Genomic DNA, 18,516 nt, shown 5'->3' with positions numbered 1-18,516 from the left:
AAGAGCGGGAGTGCTCGGCGGACACGCTTAAGATCGTCTACCTAACACAGAGGCACAAGGTCAACAGTATGTTAACAGCTTTGAAATGCACATTTTAAAGCCCTCCCCTCCAAAAACAAAACAAAACAAAAAAAGCTCCGAGCCGCTCAACAAAAGGTATTATCACAGCTCCCATCTGCAGACCCGCGGCGAGCGCGCCGGCCGAGCGCGCAGATTGACAGCTTTTAGAATAGCACTCGCCGGCGGTTGACGTCAGAGGTGGATCTGGTCGTCTTGGAGACGAATTGGCACCGGAGTGTGGAACGGCTTCAAAGGCCCGCCCCCTGTACAAATACCCCCAGCGGCTCTGACGTCAATGGACGTCAACCAGGGAACACGATGCCTTCTGCTCGAAGTCAGCCCGTGCAGTCTGCCCAACAGGGCTGAAACATTATAGCCCTTTTGTATTGGAAAGGGCGGCGTGACAGATTCCTGTCCCACCGGTAAATGTCCTGTCTCCCTTCGGCTGGACTGAGGACGCTGTCAACCTTCAAGCTGGCTCGGGAAGCGGGGATTTTACTGCGCCTCTTTTTAATAGACAGTTCCTAGCGCCCGGCTGGGTTTTTTTTTCCTGCTTCTTCGTCTTCTTCCTTGTGGCTCAAGCCGTGCGGTACCCCGCTTTTCTCTCTCCCCCTCTCCCTCCCCCCCCGACCCTCGACCCTCTTCACCCCTTCGGAACAGCATGGTCATGGCGGATACTCACCAGAAACCGACGCACCGCGGTCCGGTCCGGGTGGGCTTCTACGATATCGAGCGCACTTTAGGCAAAGGGAATTTCGCGGTGGTGAAGCTGGCGAGACACCGCATCACCAAGACCGAGGCAAGTACTGTGCAATGGACCGCGGCTCGGCTCGGGTCCGCTCGGGTTCGGCTGTCACGGCCCGGGCGCGGGGTCTGACCCAGGCGCGCGGGCGGCGCTCGGCTGCAGCGTCGTGAACTGAGCCGGAGCCGGAGCCGGAGCCGGAGCTGTGCGGGGCGAACTCTCGGACCGGGTCAGCTCGTACACTGGCGTGCTCAGAAACCCATTCACACCCCGAGCCCGCCGCCAAGCCGGGGAATACGGGCTGCAGTTTTTAAAGTGGAGCTGGGGGGAGGACTGCCGGAGCCGGGGCGCCCCGAAGCTGTGGAAGTGTCCCGGAGTTAGTTCAGGGCAGGGTGAGGCCAGCTGCCCTGCGGCTGCAAGCCCCCGGTCCGGGCTCTAGAGTCGGCGGCACAGCCGTGCAGAAGTTGCACGGCTGGTGAACATTTGCACACAACACCCCTTGACTGTCACGACACAGCGCCGTGAAAATAATGAGACATTGATGATGATAATAACACACACCGTGAAGTTTAATTTCAGACTAGGAGACTCAGCACTGGGAGCAGGTCACTCTCGGATATTCGTAACTGGGTTTTGCACGACAACTCGCAAAGATGAAAAAAAAAGGGCTGCGCTCGGTCCGCCGGCTTATGCAATGTGACAGGGCGATGTAAACAGCCGCGGTTTTGGGGGCATGGTCACTCTGAGCACGGAGTTACATAATGCTCATGAATGATATCAGGGGGAGAAAGCACATTTTCTGTCCCCCCAACGCCTGTGCTGGCGGCGGCGGGAGTCTGACAGGGGCAGCCCGGCTCCTGTCGGGGTGTCGCGGGAAGTAGCGGTGCCAGGGGCGGCTGCACACAAGCGCTCCGGCCGCAGGTGTCCTCTTATAAAGCGGCACTGGCGGCAGAAAGCGCGTTTTCCGTCTCCCTGGAAGTTTGTGTTTGTGTTCCGGAGAAGCCGAACAGACCTCTAAGAGCGCGCAGACGGCCGACAGTCGCACTGAAAGACGTGTATCGTGATTTCTCACGCTCCTCGTCTTGTTATAATGATCGTTGTTGTTCTGTTTTTGCTGCTCCGGGTTGCCTGCCCGGCCCCCCGCACAGTTTGTCGTCACCTGTGAAACAACTGGTCGTGTTTGAAGTTTCCCGTGAAAGAAGATAAAAATACAGTAAATACACTGAAACCCGATTGTATCACTGCAGTGGTAATAACAAACCCGCCCTAATAAGAACTCCGTCGTGACACCAGGAATAATAAAGAACTGTATTTATATAGCGCCTTTACAGGTGGCTTCTCAAAGCGCCTTTGCAGAACGACGACGACACAATACACAAGATATGCACAATGAGAATACACAGTGAGAGGAGACAGTAGTGGGGATACTGAATACAGCAGGAGCAGAAGCAGTTCTGTTCAGTCCAGTCCTGTTTAATTCATAAAAACGAATTAGCGTGATATTTAATTGCTTCTTAGTGTTTTTTTTTTTACAGTTCGGATAACTATAATAGACTATCAACCTTTTTTGTTCAGAACATGCAGCTCGTGTAAACTATTAGCAATTAATGGCTGAATTTGAAGGAATATTATATGTTGTACGTCAAATGTCAAGACTACTCTTGTTACACGTGTCAGCGGGCAACTGCAAATCTGATTATTAATTGCTGTCTTCTTTAGGCTAATGAATTTCCGTGCCCTGTGCTGCTGGCTGCACTAACAACCCCCAGGCGAAGCTCTTTCTTGGCGGCGTGGCTCATTAGCGTTCCCCAGGGCCGGGGTTAAAGGTCCCCGGATAGCAATGTACTGTAGGACCGGAGTAAGCTTTTAATTAAGAGACATCGCTTTCTGTATGTTTCGGGGTGGGTTTTTTTGTGTGTGGAGTTTTCCAGAGCAAGCGGCGATCGCCTTTTTTGTACGCGTTCTTACACTTTCACCAAAAGACGGTCCCCAACCCCCCGGAGTGGCGAAGGCAAATATGACCGTGTTGGGTGCGTGAATTTGCCCAGAGACGGACGACTTTCCTGCTCGGTGCCGAGCTGTGATTGTTAAGTGTCTGTCCTGTGGAGCCGGAGGTTGTTGACTTTTTCAGGTTTGCGGGATTAAGATTATGCTCAGTCGCCCGTGTCAGGATGCTCCTCCGGGCTCCCTGGAGCACAAACTTGGTTTAACGTCTGAGATAAAAGGTAGAGATGTGGGTGTGATTTGTTTTTGTTCCAGGCAAAAAACCGGTGAGATATGTTTTTGACGCGACACCTGGCGCGATTGAAGTGTTTCATCCCACAAGTGTCCACAGCCTGTAGCGCCTCCGCTGCGTCACAACCGCGACGTTACAACGGCCGAGAAGCCGCCGGCGTTGAAATGGCGGGGTTTGTTCTTGATAACCCAATAAATAACCTCCAGTGGAGAGCTTAATGCGCAGCTATAGACACTGTAAGGATGCAAAGGCTATTCGAGGAATGAGATCAAATTATTTTATTGCGTTAAACCTTAATTTGTGAAGCACGCGAACGAAGAGAAATAAAGGTTTTCCAAGGAATTCGTTCGGTAATTATCGTTATTATTATGTAGTTGTTTTAAAGAATTGTTTGAAAAGAGGTTGTTTGTGACGATGGTATTTTCTGAAATTGGCAGATATTTATGGAGAGAACAGCTGCCCCCACCGTGACTGTCCTGCTTTGCGGCCCTGAAGTATCTTGATTACAGAAGTGATTGTCTCTACCCAGTCCCTCCCCAGAGCAGTACGGTCGGTCAGCGGTCCCTGGTCCCTGTGGATCTGTGTGGAGAGGAGAGGTTAGGGAGTGAGGCCTTTTGAGGTAGCTGAGCGAGAGGAGAGAAGGGGTTCTGTACTTTGGGGTAGATGGGTAACCACACTTTGTTGTTGTCTGTGCTGTACTGTAGACACACAGACAGAGCTCCTGTTGCCTGTGCTGTACTGTAGACACACAGACGGAGCTCCTGTTGCCTGTGCTGTACTGTAGACACACAGACAGAGCTCCTGTTGCCTGTGCTGTACTGTAGACACACAGACAGAGCTCCTGTTGGCTGTGCTGTACTGTAGACACACAGACAGAGCTCCTGTTGGCTGTGCTGTACTGTAGACACACAGACAGAGCTCCTGTTGGCTGTGCTGTACTTTAGACACACAGACAGAGCTCCTGTTGCCTGTGCTGTACTGTAGACACACAGACAGAGCTCCTGTTGCCTGTGCTGTACTGTAGACACACAGACGGAGCCCCTGTTGCCTGTGCTGTACTGTAGACACACAGACGGAGCTCCTGTTGTCTGTGCTGTACTGTAGACACACAGACGGAGCTCCTGTTGTCTGTGCTGTACTGTAGACACACAGACGGAGCTCCTGTTGCCTGTGCTGTACTGTAGACACACAGACAGAGCCCCTGTTGCCTGTGCTGTACTGTAGACACACAGACAGAGCCCCTGTTGCCCTGTGCTGTACTGTAGACACACAGACAGAGCTCCTGTTGCCTGTGCTGTACTGTAGACACACAGACAGAGCTCCTGTTGCCCTGTGCTGTACTGTAGACACACAGACAGAGCTCCTGTTGCCTGTGCTGTACTGTAGACACACAGACAGAGCTCCTGTTGCCTGTGCTGTACTGTAGACACACAGACGGAGCCCCTGTTGTCTGTGCTGTACTGTAGACACACAGACGGAGCCCCTGTTGCCTGTGCTGTACTGTAGACACACAGACGGAGCTCCTGTTGCCTGTGCTGTACTGTAGACACACAGACGGAGCTCCTGTTGCCTGTGCTGTACTGTAGACACACAGACGGAGCTCCTGTTGCCCTGTGCTGTACTGTAGACACACAGACGGAGCTCCTGTTGCCTGTGCTGTACTGTAGACACACAGACAGAGCTCCTGTTGCCTGTGCTGTACTGTAGACACACAGACAGAGCTCCTGTTGGCTGTGCTGTACTGTAGACACACAGACGGAGCTCCTGTTGCCTGTGCTGTACTGTAGACACACAGACGGAGCTCCTGTTGTCTGTGCTGTACTGTAGACACACAGACGGAGCTCCTGTTGTCTGTGCTGTACTGTAGACACACAGACGGAGCTCCTGTTGCCTGTGCTGTACTGTAGACACACAGAGCTCCTGTTGCCTGTGCTGTACTGTAGACACACAGACAGAGCTCCTGTTGCCTGTGCTGTACTGTAGACACACAGACAGAGCTCCTGTTGCCTGTGCTGTACTGTAGACACACAGACGGAGCTCCTGTTGTCTGTGCTGTACTGTAGACACTCAGACGGAGCTCCTGTTGCCTGTGCTGTACTGTAGACACACAGACAGAGCTCCTGTTGCCTGTGCTGTACTGTAGACACACAGACAGAGCTCCTGTTGGCTGTGCTGTACTGTAGACACACAGACAGAGCTCCTGTTGGCTGTGCTGTACTGTAGACACACAGACAGAGCTCCTGTTGTCTGTGCTGTACTGTAGACACACAGACAGAGCTCCTGTTGCCTGTGCTGTACTGTAGACACACAGACAGAGCTCCTGTTGCCTGTGCTGTACTGTAGACACACAGCCAGAGCTCCTGTTGCCCTGTGCTGTACTGTAGACACACAGACAGAGCTCCTGTTGCCTGTGCTGTACTGTAGACACACAGACAGAGCTCCTGTTGCCTGTGCTGTACTGTAGACACACAGACAGAGCCCCTGTTGCTTGTGCTGTACTGTAGACACACAGACAGAGCCCCTGTTGCCCTGTGCTGTACTGTAGACACACAGACGGAGCTCCTGTTGCCTGTGCTGTACTGTAGACACACAGACAGAGCTCCTGTTGCCTGTGCTGTACTGATAATGCACTTCATGCAGTGTAATTCTCAGTTTTCATTATCAGTCCATCCTCGAGTATAATATAATATTTGGCAACCCAATTGTAATAGTACGGCTCACGCTATCATACATACTGTATCTGTTGATTATAGAGGATGTTTTTTTTTCAGTGGAAACTGAAATGTGTCTTGTACTCGGATTTCTCAGCTTTCTCAGCCCTATTGGCAGCAGAGGTGGAATTGGAGATGTGCATTTCCTGGTGACTCTGTGACCGTGCCGGACAGCTCTGTTAATGAGGTGACTGGGCAACTGGACTGCAGGGTCCTGCCTGGACAGCAGGGTCGGTCCTGACTGCTCTTGAGCAGCATGTTGAGCTTCTCCGGGCCTCTCCAGCTGCAGGGTGGTATTTCACATCAGTGCATCCGAGCAGCTGCAGGTTTGCCCTCATGCTACAGCAGGAGAGCTTCCACAGCTGGAACACTCTGGAGCGTGTCGAAGCTGCGTCCTCCCCCGTTGTCGCGTACCCATTCGGGCCACTTTCCAGACGTGCTGTGGGTGTTGGTTTCCCAGCCGGCACCTGGCTCGGAGCACCAGTGGCCGAGAGCGATCCAGTGTTGCAGCTGAGGGCCTCAGAGCCTGCTGTTGCAGTAAAGCCCTTCTCCACCTGTGCAGGGTGGGATGCTGTGGGAGTGCCTGCAGTCCTTCCAGGAAGACCGTAAATTAGTGACTTTCATTAGTGAGACATTATTTTTTTTCACCTTAACCATCTGTTCGCGCTGGAGATCTCGATTTCTTTTTCTGGAGGTGCACCGTGAAAGGAAGCCGGCGCGCGCTGAGGCCAGCTCCAGTTTACTGTAGGGGTGTCTATGCAGTGTAATCCAGTGGACATATTTCTCACCCACTTTCCGCAGTCCAGGGCTTGGCTTTGTGCACTGCAGCGCAGCACTGTATATGTGCGCCAGCTGGGAGGAGGCCACTCAGGATCCGTTACAAGCGACTACGTGGAGTGTCCAGCTGTTGGCAGGCCACTGTGGTGCCATCTTGGAGGTGTCTGCTCCCGCAGGCCCGCTGTGATGTGCCAAGGCAAGAGCAGGGCCATGTGTGTTATAGCACAGAGGAATGGCAGACTGTGGCAAAGCAAGGCCGTGTGCCTCTGATGAGTGTGATCAGACTCCAGTATAGCAGGGAGTATGCAGATGTACTGCAGCAGACCTGCATGAGGGATTGTGGTCTTTAGAAGTGGTTTGTTTCTCTAAAGTGGGAACACAGGAGTCTAAGTTTAACTGTCCAGTGAAAAGAATGCTGGTGCTGATTTGAGAGCAGTTTCAGAGTTGTATGTCTCCAGCGGAATGTATGGTGGGCTCTATGTGCGCGTGTGCGTGTGTGAGTTTGTGCATACGTGCGTGTACGCATGTGTTTGTATGCGTGCGTCCATGTGCAAGCTAGTGTGTGTGTGAGCTTGTGTGACCGTGCTTGTTTCCACATGCTTGTGTGTGTGCCTGCACATGTGTGCTTGTAAGCTTGTGTTTATGTGCACACGCAGGTGCGTGTGGTTTGCATGCAGGCTCCCGTGCATGTGTGTGGCTGTATGTGTGTGCGCTTATGTGTCCTGTGTGTGCATGTGTTTGTGTGCACAGGTGTGTGTGTTTGCATGTGGTTGTGTGTGAGAGTGCCTGTGTGTGTGTATGTGTGCGCACGTGCCCAGGGGCAATAAGGAATGTTGGTTAGGAGGGGGTGCAGGAAACCATGTTCAGAAAATCAGGATCTTTCTAATATACAGGAAAGCAGCTCATCATCTGAGGACGGACCGATCTGCTGTTTTGACCCTTTCCTTCCTAGTTTGTTCCTTAACCCTAGCTGTTCCCCCTTTGAGATCTTATTGGATTGATTTTACCGGCATATCCTGTTGGGCCTGGGCTCAAGTCCCGAACTGGAGAGTGAGCATAACAGTCCAGCACCGCGACCACCAGTCAGACTTTACCGATCGAACTCCCTCGGAGACGACGATCTTTGTCCTGTTCCATTCTGTTGTACTGGGAGAGAAATCAGCTCTGAGCAGCTGACACCGGTTTCTCCTCACAGGTTTATTTTCTGTCTCTGGAGTGTTTACACGTCGCTACCAGAGAGGTCTGACCTGAGCCCAACAGCCCAGATCGCTCAGCTCTGTCACAATTGAAGGGGAACAGCAGTCCATAGTTCTCGAACTGGTTATTAAATCTGGGTAACATAATACATTTCTGGACGGTATAAAAATATTTTTGAATTCAGCACAAAATCGTGAACTTTGTGAAAGTTCCCCATGTTGTTGCAAAGCCCTGGTCTCGCCACAAGCTACAGTTCACAAGAATTCGAACTTCTGAGCTGAAGCAGCCCTTCCTGCTCACTAGTCACTGTAATGACTAATGAAGTGGGATATATGAACGAATAAGTACTGGTTGTGCAGCAGATATTTTAGCACAGTGTGATCTGCAGGCAGAGTTAACATGTAAGTTGTACTTGTCGACATAATCGTCTTGAAGTCGATAGCAGTATTTCTGTCAGATTAAAAGAGACGTGCACCAGCCTGCTTGTTTACAGTGTAATGGGGCCGCTTCGTATCACTGGAAGTCTTGTTGCCTCTGAACATGGCATTGTGCATACCTGGAAATTTGAATCTATTTTGATTGTAATGTAAATTGGGGGTTTTACATATGACTGTGTACATTTTACTTTCATTGTGGTTTGAAATGCGCTCATCAGCGCTGATTGTCTCTAACCACAGAATTTAAAAATAGCTTTGCAGTTCCCCCTTATTGATTGCCGTTTGTCGAAGAAAGGCGAACGCGCGATTCTTTCTGATCCCCTGTGCATTCGTGCCAGTGAGCGTTAGCTCAGGTCCTCGGGCGAGTCGGCAGTGTCAGGAAGTGTGTACTGGGGGGCCCCCCGTCTGGAGGCCTCGCGGAACGCGGGAGCTGTCGGCCTGTCAGCTGTGGTCTGAGCCACGGGCCTCCCGAGTGGTGGAGCTCATTGCACTGTGCTCTGGCCTCCTGTGGTCTCCCCCACGGAGCTGCGCCCCGAGGCCGCGCTCGCCGATCCCGCTGATCCTGCTGCCGTGGAAACCGTGCCCCCCTACGCGAGAAGAGAGGGGAGACTCTGTGTGAGTTGGCCGGTGTGCTTATTTAGGATTATCGGGGAACCGGTTTGCAGGGAGAGCGGAGACGAATGAGCCCGGAGAGGCCCGGCCGGCGGTGCAGGAGGAGAGGAGCCCCTCCGGGCTAGTCTCCTCCCAGTGAGTCGCCGGAGCGCTCCTGTGACTTGAGAACGCATCCCATACGCCTACCGCTCGCTCCGCGCTGGCTCAAGATGAGGAAGGTTTGGGAGTGGGCCTGGCGTGGCTGACTCCTGTGTGCGCGCGCTGTCTGAGCTCGCGGCGAACGGCGCCTGGCTCAGTTCAGAATCCCTCCCACGCCCCTCTCCGGGCCCGCCTCGAGCTCCAGCCCTCCCTTTCGGATTCCCCCCTCCTGCGGTTTGCGCGCACGTCCGTGGCACACCACCAATGCGGTAAGGTGGGCTCTGGCACTGGCCCTCGTGCTCAGACTCCTCGCTCAGCCCCGGACCTCCTGCAAGGTTACCCAGGCGCCAGCCTTCTCAGCGAGAAACTGTTATAATGCCTGATTATCTCGCTCAGCCCATTAATCTCCTCCTGGCTGAGGGCTCACCTCGGGCTCAGCGGCTGCTATCAGCTCCCCGGCTCTCGGCCTGTGGGAGGGGCAGGAGGCCCAAGGGCGCTGGGGCGAGTGGAAGCAGGGGCAGGAGGGGCAGCAGGGGCAGGAGGCCCAAGGGCGCTGGGGCGAGGGGCAGCAGGGGCAGCAGGGGCAGGAGGCCGAAGGGCGCTGGGGCGAGGGGCAGGAGGCCCAAGGGCGCTGGGGCGAGGGGCAGCAGGGGCAGGAGGCCCAAGAGCGCTGGGGCGAAGGGCCGGAGGCCCAAGGGTGCTGGTGGGAGGGGCAGCAGGGGCAGGAGGTCCAAGGGCACTGGGGCGAGGGGCAGCAGGGGCAGGAGGGGCAGCAGGGGCAGCAGGGGCAGGAGGCCCAAGGGCGCTGGGGCGAGGGGCAGGAGGCCCAAGGGCGCTGGGGCGAGGGGCAGCAGGGGCAGGAGGCCCAAGGGCGCTGGGGCGAGGGGCAGCAGGGGCAGGAGGGGCAGGAGGCCCAAGAGCGCTGGGGCGAGGGGCAGGAGGCCCAAGGGTGCTGGGGGGAGGGACAGCAGGGGCAGGAGGTCCAAGGGCACTGGGGCGAGGGGCATCAGGGGCAGGAGGCTGCTCCCTGCTGTGATGCTGATGTGGGGAACAAAGCCACTTGGTGCCTCCTGTAATGAGCACTGCCTCCCCCCTTGCAGGTGGAGCAGGTGGAGACCTGCTCTTATCTGATCCAGTGCAGATCCTCGTCCTCCACGCTTCAGCAGCATTCCACAGATTTCCCTCTGAACTGGACCTTGCGGCCAGGAGCAAGCTGACGGGCCGATGGGCCTGTCCTGCTCATTCTCCTGGTCCTGGTACCCATGACATAGGCTGCACACCCTCGGCCCAGAGTGTAATTGAGCGCGGAAGTGAAGAGCCCCGTCTCTTCAACTACCTTGAGCTCGACACCCATGTTTCTGGTGTGCACTGGTGGAGTACAGCGTGTTACTTTCAGCCTCGCTTGAGGACACTGAGGACCTTGGTCTAATCTGGGACACGTGTCCAGTGTGGTCACCTGTCTGTGGAGGTTCTCCCAGCTCACGGCCACCGGGGCTCAGCCTGGGTTTCTGGGCTCCTTGCTTTGCCCGCCTTGGAGTCTGAGTCCTCTGCCTGAGTCCTGGCAGTGTAAAAACACCCCCGTGTTCCTGAGCAGAGGCCGGTCCGTGATGTTTGTGTTTTTTTTTAATCCACACTAATTACTGATTTTAGATTAGAAGATGTGCAAATCAGCTTTCCAGCTGTCCGTTCTCATTAAGATACATGTGGCGTGGACAGACAGTGTGTAATTTTCAGAGCTGGGCTCTGCAACACAATCCCTATGGAGCTCTGCAGGGGTCCTGTCCCGTTCCTATAGGGGTCCTGTCCTGCACCTTGTAGGGGTGCTGTCCCGCTCCTTGTAGGGGTGCTATCCCACACCTATAGAAGGTTCCTTCCTGCACCTGTAGAGGGTGGTGTCCCGCGCCAATCAGGGGTACTGTCCCAGGTTGAACAAGGGGCACAGGATGCAGCGTGAGGGTCAGGGCTGAGGGTCTCCTGGAATCGGCACCGATCAGGAGACGGATGTCATAATCTCCCCGCTGAGCTGACCAGCGACACTCATTAAAGTGGTGCTCGAGCTCCCTTGAGGTCAGCAGTAATTAAAGTGTTCCCTTGCAAACGACCAGGCAGAGCCTCGTGGTATTAAAGGCGTTTGGCTGGGGATGGCGTAATGAGCCAGCCTGTAATTACGCTGCCCTCATGAGACGCGCTGTGCAGCAGAGCAGGCCGCAGGCAGAGATCGTCCAAGCTGAGCTCCGTCAGCAGTGGCAGTGTTCATCTGGTGAGCTGTTTGTATACAGTCCTATCGGCGTACGTGCTGCTTCCAAAGCTCGGTGAACAGAAGAATAAACAGTGGTAAACAGCTGCTGAATGTGGGATGTTTAAAAGCTGGAGCCCAGCAAGGGGAATTCTGAGTGCTCTTTGTGCCAGTGCAGCAGTTTCTGCTTAGCTTGGGAAAGCAGCTGTATAAGCTTGTAATTGGAGGCCATAGGAGGACTCGCAGCACATTTGGGGAAAAAATGCAATTCTGATGTATTTTTCATATTGCATTTTAGTCAGAGCTTGAAAGAAGTGGAGCAGATTTTGCATTGGAGCCAGACAGTTTTTGAAATGTGTCCTGGAAATGTCTTTCGTCATACAGAGTGTTTCCTGAAGAAGAGATAGCTGTCCTCTCTCTCTCTCTTTTTCCTGAATACTTCTCCCTCTTCGGTGGAATTGATTTCATTAGGAGTTTTTTTAAATATACTGTAATTGACAATTTTAATTTCTCTACAGTTCCTTCCCCTTGAAAAAGTTCCCGAGAATGGAACTTGTTTTTTATTGCTGTAGTGTCTGCTCTCTGGCTTCCTGTATGATAACGGCTCTTCAGTGTTTCTCAGGAAAAGCACCAATTAAAAAAAGGCCTGATGGGGCACTTCTGCAGCGACAGCATTGCACTCTGTTGATGCTGTTTGTTGCCAGCGATGATGTCAGCTGGGAGGCTGGAGCTGTTAACCCCTTCACAGTCTCTCTATCGCCCCCTTGGCTCTGTCTGCAGTCCCCCTCACCTCCCACGCCTCCGGCTCTCGGGAGAGATGGAGACATGCGTTCGTGCAGATCGCTGAACCTCATTCCTCCCTCGACCGGCTCGAGGGCTCTTGCCTGCAGCAGGGAGGAGCTCAGGCTCGGAGGGTGAAGGCTGGGATCGGGCAGGTGAAAGCTCGGGCAGGGAAGGGGAAAGCTGGGATTGGGAAAGTGAAGAGTCGGGCTGGGGCAGGTGAAAGCTGGGATGGGGCAGGTGAAAGCTCGGACAGGGAAGGGGAAAGCTGGGATTGGGGAGATGAAAGCTGGGATGGAGAAGCTTCTCCTCTGAATCTCGAATGCGTGTGACTGGCGTTCACATCCCCCACCGCTGGCGCCAGGGCCAGGGCAGCGGTGAGCCCAGCCGGTGGGGAGTTGACGATTCGAAATTAGGGGGGTATTAAAAACCAAGCGAAAAATAATCTAAATAAGTCTAAATCGGGATAAAAACAAGCCACCCTTTATCAATCCGAAGTGACCAGCCGGCGCCTCTTCCTCCCCTGCGACGGTGGGCCTCTCATGCACCCCTGCTTGCCCCCGCAGGTGGCCATCAAGATCATTGACAAGTCCCAGCTGGATTCGGTCAACCTGGAGAAGATCTACAGGGAGGTGCAGATCATGAAGATCCTCGACCACCCACACATCATCAAGCTGTACCAGGTAATTAATAACCCCTTTACTAAACGACCCCCAGAGTGGACCACCATGCTTTGCGCTCTTCGTTGCCTCTGTTTGTTCGCCGCAGTGGAGGGGAGCCCTGTGCTACCTTTCTCTTCTCCCTGGCCAGAGAGATCTAGCGCTTCCGTAAAAAAAAAAAAATCTGAAGCAATAAAAGAAATCGATAAGGAAACTGTAGAGTGGCAGCGGAGGAGCCTGATTTGGGCTGCTGGACTCTCGCCTCCGAAAGATGTTCTCTGTGCAACGGTTTGGAGAATTCCCGCGGGGCTGGGATGACTTCACCACGTTACATAAGGCTGTAGGTCATTCTAGTCACCGGGAATGCGAGGAGCTGCTCACTCATTACACAACTCGGAGGAGCTCATCCAGAGCGCGCTGTGTAATCAGACCGTATCATTATTTCCAACAGCTCAAGCGTTCAGCTCCACGGGTCAGTTAGTCATTTCCTTTCAGGATCTCATAAACACGGCACAGGCCCGCGCGGCTCCCGGGCGCAGACATCACCCCAGCCCGTTCTCCTCACAGCCCCCCCCAGAACTGCAGTCGCTACGTCTCAGGCCTAGCCCCCCCAGAATTCACTCCATGTTCCTTAGAAGTCTTGTTCTATTGTTGAAAAAAAAGCCCAAGACAACGCAGGAAGAATAAAAGCTCTTTTTTTTTCGCCCTGCTCCAGAATCATAAAAGCGCTTAAAAAACTGATTCAGGTTTTGTCGAACCCTCAGCAGAATGCAACTGCAAAGCACTTGAGCACACCATGGAACTGGGCTGCCCTGTTAATGTTGTTCTCTACAACCGTGGTGCTATTTGTGCTAGCAGTACAATGCATATAACACTGAAGACATAAGAACAGCTCTGCCTGCACACTAACTCGTGCTTTAACTAGGGCACTCCGGATCAGTGCCGTTATGTGCGCCGGTCCTGGTTCTTCTGCGGTCCAGTCTGAGGGCAGTCTCATGGGTTTGCACTGTGCTTGTTTAGCACCATCTGGAGCTCTGTGCTAACTGTAGTAGGAAGATGTACCTTTGCCCCTAGGTCAGATCAGACAGAGCCAGATTCCAACTCCACTGAGTTCCCAGCATTCGAAAGAGTTTTATCTCCGATCAGGCAGGATTTGCATGAGACGATTCTGTTTGGTTCCAAACGTTTGCCTGCGGGGACAAAGTACAAGAGTTCATGTGGGTGAGCAGAGCGCAGAGGTCTGAACGCTGGCTGGCGGGCTGGGGTGACACATCATCTTCATCTTCTAGGTAATCTGAGGAAGCAATAAAGCAGGCAGATAAAATGGTAGGATAAAGGATCAAAAGCATAGCATTTCGGGCACTTGCGGTCACTGTGTTACAGAACATCCCAAGAGCATGAGGCACGCCTTTACACAAAGAGTTGTGGGAGTCTGGAACAAGCTACCCAGCCATGTACTGTAGTTGGAGATGTTACCCTGGTTTCTTTCAAGATCCTTGTACCAGCCAGACTGAAGGACTTCCTCCCGTTTATGCCCGCGGGGCACGAGAGTTGAAGAACGCGAAACGAGGAATGAAGAGATCTCCATGCTGTTGGAGGCAAATAAAGCCTGTTTTCACTCCGGCCGATCTGTGAGTGGAAGCGGCGCGAGAGAAGTTTCTGTGAAAGACAGATGTCTTTAAAAATAACAGCTCTGTTGCTATTCTGGATTTGGCAGGGAGCAGCTAATAGAACTGTAGGTGTGTTTTTACAGCCGCCTACAGAGTTAACAGGTCTTTTGTGAAAATGGCAGACAAGGGGTATTAATAGAGGAGAGGCTTTTGTGTGCCGAGGCTCTCTGCTCTCTGCTTGATGTGTTCTGGTGTCTCTTGACAAGCTGAGCAGGCGGGAGAGTTACGGCGCCCTGCCTCCCTGCCTCCCTGGGCTCCCGCACCATTATCCCCCCCAGCGCGAGCTGGAGAAGGAGGAGGGGAACAGGTGGGCTCTGGAGCTCGCAGAGCCTCCGAGTGACGAGACCAGGACAGGAATAAAAAAATAGATCCCGCTCTTCCTCAGTCCCTCCTCAGAATTCATAGCGACTCCTTGCTCTTACCACACAATAAACCAGATGATCTGTCCGTATGCTGCTCTGGGCTGCTCACTAGGACGGGGTTCAGGTGGGGGTTTTTTTCTGGAGGCGTCCTGTTGTATGTTCAGTAGAAACTCATTTGGCCCTGGCAGGAGATCGGGGTGCACAGGACCCACTAAGCGACCTGCCTCTGTCCGAGCTCCAGTTTGCACAACAGGCTCACAGAGCAAGGTTGGGGTTCGCTGGCTCTGTCTCCGGAGCCCCTCTTTGGGCCCCGTGCACCCCGGGCAGGGCAGGAGACAGCTGGGAGCACAGGCTCTCTCCTCCAGGCCCGAAAGCAGATATCCACTCCGTCTCCCTCTCTGTTGCTGGTCAGTGTCTTCCCCCTCCTGTGCTCGAGTGTGGTGCTGAGCCGCTGTCAGTCACAGGTGTCCTGCTGTGGGTGGGCTGGGGGGCAGATCTGTCCTTCCTGTCATGTCTGCAGAATAAGCTGGGGTCACCAGTCTCCCCCCCCCACCACACCCCCAGCAGGATTTAAACCAGCTGGAACGGCTGGACCCTGAGTTCACTGTTGACGTCTGACCGCGAGTTTGTTCTTCTCTCCCCGGCAGGTGATGGAAACCAAGAACATGCTGTACCTGGTGACGGAGTACGCCAAGAACGGCGAGATTTTCGGTGAGTCTCCGGCAGGCTTCCCGCTGAGTGGCCCTTGTCAGGTGCCGGCAGGGGTTCTCCCCTGTGATTGGGGTGCTTTTCCCCTGGCTGGATCGCGGTTTTAGCGCAGTGTGGCTCTGGTCTCGTGGTGAGGCCGGGCTGGAGTATCTGCGGGTCCTGCAGGACCAGGATCAGGGATGAATCGCGCTGCCGTTGGTGCTGCTGATGAGATTTCCGGGGGACTTGAGCGAGGCCGGGGCTGCGGTGTGTAGGGCAAAAGGTGGCTTTGTTTCGCCAGACAGAGGTGGAACGAGGCTGATTGAAAATTGTCACACTGCTCTCTCATCCTGAGAGACTAACAGATCTGAAGGGCACTGCGGAAAGGTTTTAAATTCGTGCATTAAGAAGAAGCTGTGTTTGTTTATTTAGGATGGAACAGAAAAATCTGAGGAAATCCCACATTGATACTACTGGTGATGGAAATACTCACACTTATATAGCTTTTTTTCTGGACACTCCGCTCAAAGCTCTTTACAGCTAATGGGGATCCCCTCCACCCCCACCAGTGCAAAGCCCCTCCTGGTTTCAGTGGGGAGGAGAGCAGAGTGTTGAACCCAGTTCAGAGATGGGCATTATTAAGAGGCCATGACTGGTAAAGCCCAGGGGGAAATTTGGCCAGGACACCGGGGTAACACCCCAACTCTATTCAAGAAATGCCCTGGGATTGTTCATGACCACAGAGAGTCAGGACCTCAGTTTGACATCTCAGCCGAAGGATGGCGCCTGTTTACAGTGAAGTGTCCCCGTCACTATATTGGGGCATTAGGACCCACACAGACCGCAGGGTGAGCGCCCCCTACTGGCCCCACTAACACCTCTTCCAGCTGCAGCCTCAGCTCTCCCAGGAGTCTCCCATCCAGGTACTGGCCAGGCTCTCACTGCTGGGCTCCAGTGGGGCTGCCAGCTGGGAGCTGCAGGGTGATACAGCTGCTGGCTGTCAATCAGGAAATGCTGGAAATCGGAGCGAGAGGCGTGAGGGGTGCCAGGTCGGAACTGTCTTGTTTCCGCTATCCAGGCCCGGCTGAGAGGCACACCTGGCTCAGGTTCCCAGTCTGGCGCTGGAGCAGGCGACTCCATCTGCTCTTTGCCCCTCTGACGCTGACCGACGCTGCCTCTCGCGGGGGTGTAGCCAGCAGTGGGCGGCCATGGCAACGCCTTGTGTATGGTGTGAAGGGCCACACATGTCCCAGCTGGGCTGCCTGTGTTGAGGGCTCTCGTTTCGGGGGGGTGCACAGCAGGGCATCGGCGCAGAAAGCAGAGCTCGCAGGGAGAAGCCAGATCCCCCGGGCAGGAGGGGACGGACCCCTGGCAGGAGCCGATTTCACTTTGCCTCTGGCGGGGTCGTGCGGGGGTCACTGCCAGCGACGGTGGCGCCCTCCCCTCGCAGGACCCTGCCAAATGCCGCAGCAGTCTTGTGGCCCAGAGTGGTGGAGCAGAACGGGAGAGAAGTGAGAGAAAGGAGGGGAAATAATGGCAGCACGAGGGGCAGAAAGAAGGCTGTGCTCCTGGCCCGTTGGACGACTCCTTCCGACGTTCCCATTTCCAGCAGGGAAGGGCTGCAGGCAGACGAAAGCGCTTTCCCCAGCACAAAAATGTCTCCTGGGCTCTTGGCCTCCCCGTCTGCCAGGCCGCCGCCACGCGCACACCTAGAAACAGGGTTATTTTGAAACCAGTTGGCCCTCAGGCAGCGTCGTGCGAGAGGGAGAGCCAGCTGCCTCCGCACGGAGTGAGAGAGCGGAAAAGAAAACGACAGCACGCAGGGTGAACGCCGGGTGGAAAGGCAGAGCTTTGCAGGACGGGCCGCGCGTCAGGCCTCAGGGCAGGATCGCCGGCGGCCCGGTCGCCCCGGTAACCAGCTGCTGCGGGCTGCTGTTCGTGGGCCAGAGCCGAGCTCCCAGTGGGCGGCCACTGGCAGTCGGGCGCGACGGCGCTCTGCCCGGCGCTCGGACAAGTGCAGGCGACTGTGCTCGCGATGGGCAGCCCGGGGGTTTCAGAGGCACCGCGTCAGGGATGCTGGGTCCGCAGCCGCCTTGGCAGCCTGGCGTTGTCAAGGCCCGAGTCAGGCTGGCCGGGAGGGTTCTGATCGGACACGCAGCCCGCGGCGTGCAGGTCGAGGTCCGCTTCCGGGCGCGTGAGCGTCTCGGCCGTTCCAGAGCGAGCCACCTTCCCCTTGCTGATGAGCACGTGCGGCAGTCCCACACTGCTGCCTGGGCCACGCCAGCCCTGTAGGGGGCGCCCTACTGTGGCGCTGCATTCATTGGCGGGGACACTGTCGGGCTGCCCGCAGGCATGTCGCAGAGAGACTGCCAGCACTGCTCTCCCCACGGCCCTTTGAGTCGTCTGGCTCTTTTTTTCTGTCTCTTTGGGTCAGGAAGCGCCTATTCGGCCCAGGGAAGAAAGGAAGAAAAGATTCGGGTTTGCAATCAGCCCATTACTGCTCGACAGCGACTTGCACTACGTTTTAGTGCCAAGAGCAGAGCCTTCTGTTCCTTCTTCTCCTTTCTCTACATTAGTGTTACTTCCAGTTCCTCGCTGGCAGGTTTGTGTCCCAGGCGCAGGCCGACCCATGCTGGGATACTGGAGGTGGCCGCAGCTCGTGGGCCGTGTGCGACTGGACTGACGGGCAGGAGAGGCCGATGGGCGGTTGGCATGCGTGAAATTACAGCAGCCTTCATGCACAGGCAGGCCTTCATGCACAGCCCCCTCCGGCCCTGCAGCAGGGCGAGTTGGCCGTGATGGTCTTTCCAGGCGGGGTGGCTGAAGCTGGGTAGCGGGTCAGTTGACCAGCCTGCCCTTCCCCTCCCCTCCCCAGCCAGGGCACAGCGGTCAATCAGGGGTCTCAGGAGAGCGGAGGTGCTCATTTTAAAAGGGCAGGGCTGTGTGGCCTGAAGCTGGACTGAAGGGGAGTGTAATGGGGAATCATTACAGTGCTGCACAGTGCGGTGAAGCCCACGTGGGGAAGATTCTGCCGTTTTCTCAAGGCCTTCAGCAAAAGAGTGTTTTACGCTGCATCATGCTTTTCATGTGGTGAAATGCGAGTTTCTGAGAATCGTTTTGTGGCCCTAAGCAGGAAAAACAATTAGTAGCTCAGCACTATCTACGCAAGGGCTCGGACCGTTTTAACGTGCTGCTAGAAATCTCCTGCAAAA

At 54.9% G+C, this 18,516-nt stretch overlaps 1 protein-coding gene across 7 annotated transcripts in view; it reads left to right on the top strand.

Annotated features, from left to right (window-relative positions):
• The first annotated feature begins 350 nt into the window (after positions 1–350).
• Positions 351–18,516, top strand: part of sik2a (salt-inducible kinase 2a) — a 50,347-nt gene continuing 32,181 nt past the window's right edge. For 2 of the 7 annotated variants that reach the window (XR_011183304.1, XM_069182950.1), the window contains exons 1-3: positions 352–859; positions 12,493–12,609; positions 15,265–15,328. Coding sequence is in view for 6 of the 7 variants with exons in the window: in XM_069182950.1 (XP_069039051.1) it covers positions 722–859; positions 12,493–12,609; positions 15,265–15,328 (319 nt within the window). In the remaining variant the exon portion in view is untranslated. Of the gene's footprint in view, positions 860–2,911; positions 3,389–3,446; positions 3,658–11,101; positions 11,171–12,492; positions 12,610–15,264; positions 15,329–18,516 lie in introns of those variants that run through there. The other 5 variants (XM_069182955.1, XM_069182952.1, XM_069182951.1 and 2 more) reach the window with 5 other exon arrangements.

This window comes from Lepisosteus oculatus, chromosome 23 (genome assembly GCF_040954835.1).
Source record: "Lepisosteus oculatus isolate fLepOcu1 chromosome 23, fLepOcu1.hap2, whole genome shotgun sequence".
Lineage (NCBI taxonomy): Eukaryota > Metazoa > Chordata > Actinopteri > Semionotiformes > Lepisosteidae > Lepisosteus > Lepisosteus oculatus.
This window is presented reverse-complemented; position numbering and strand designations above follow the sequence as displayed.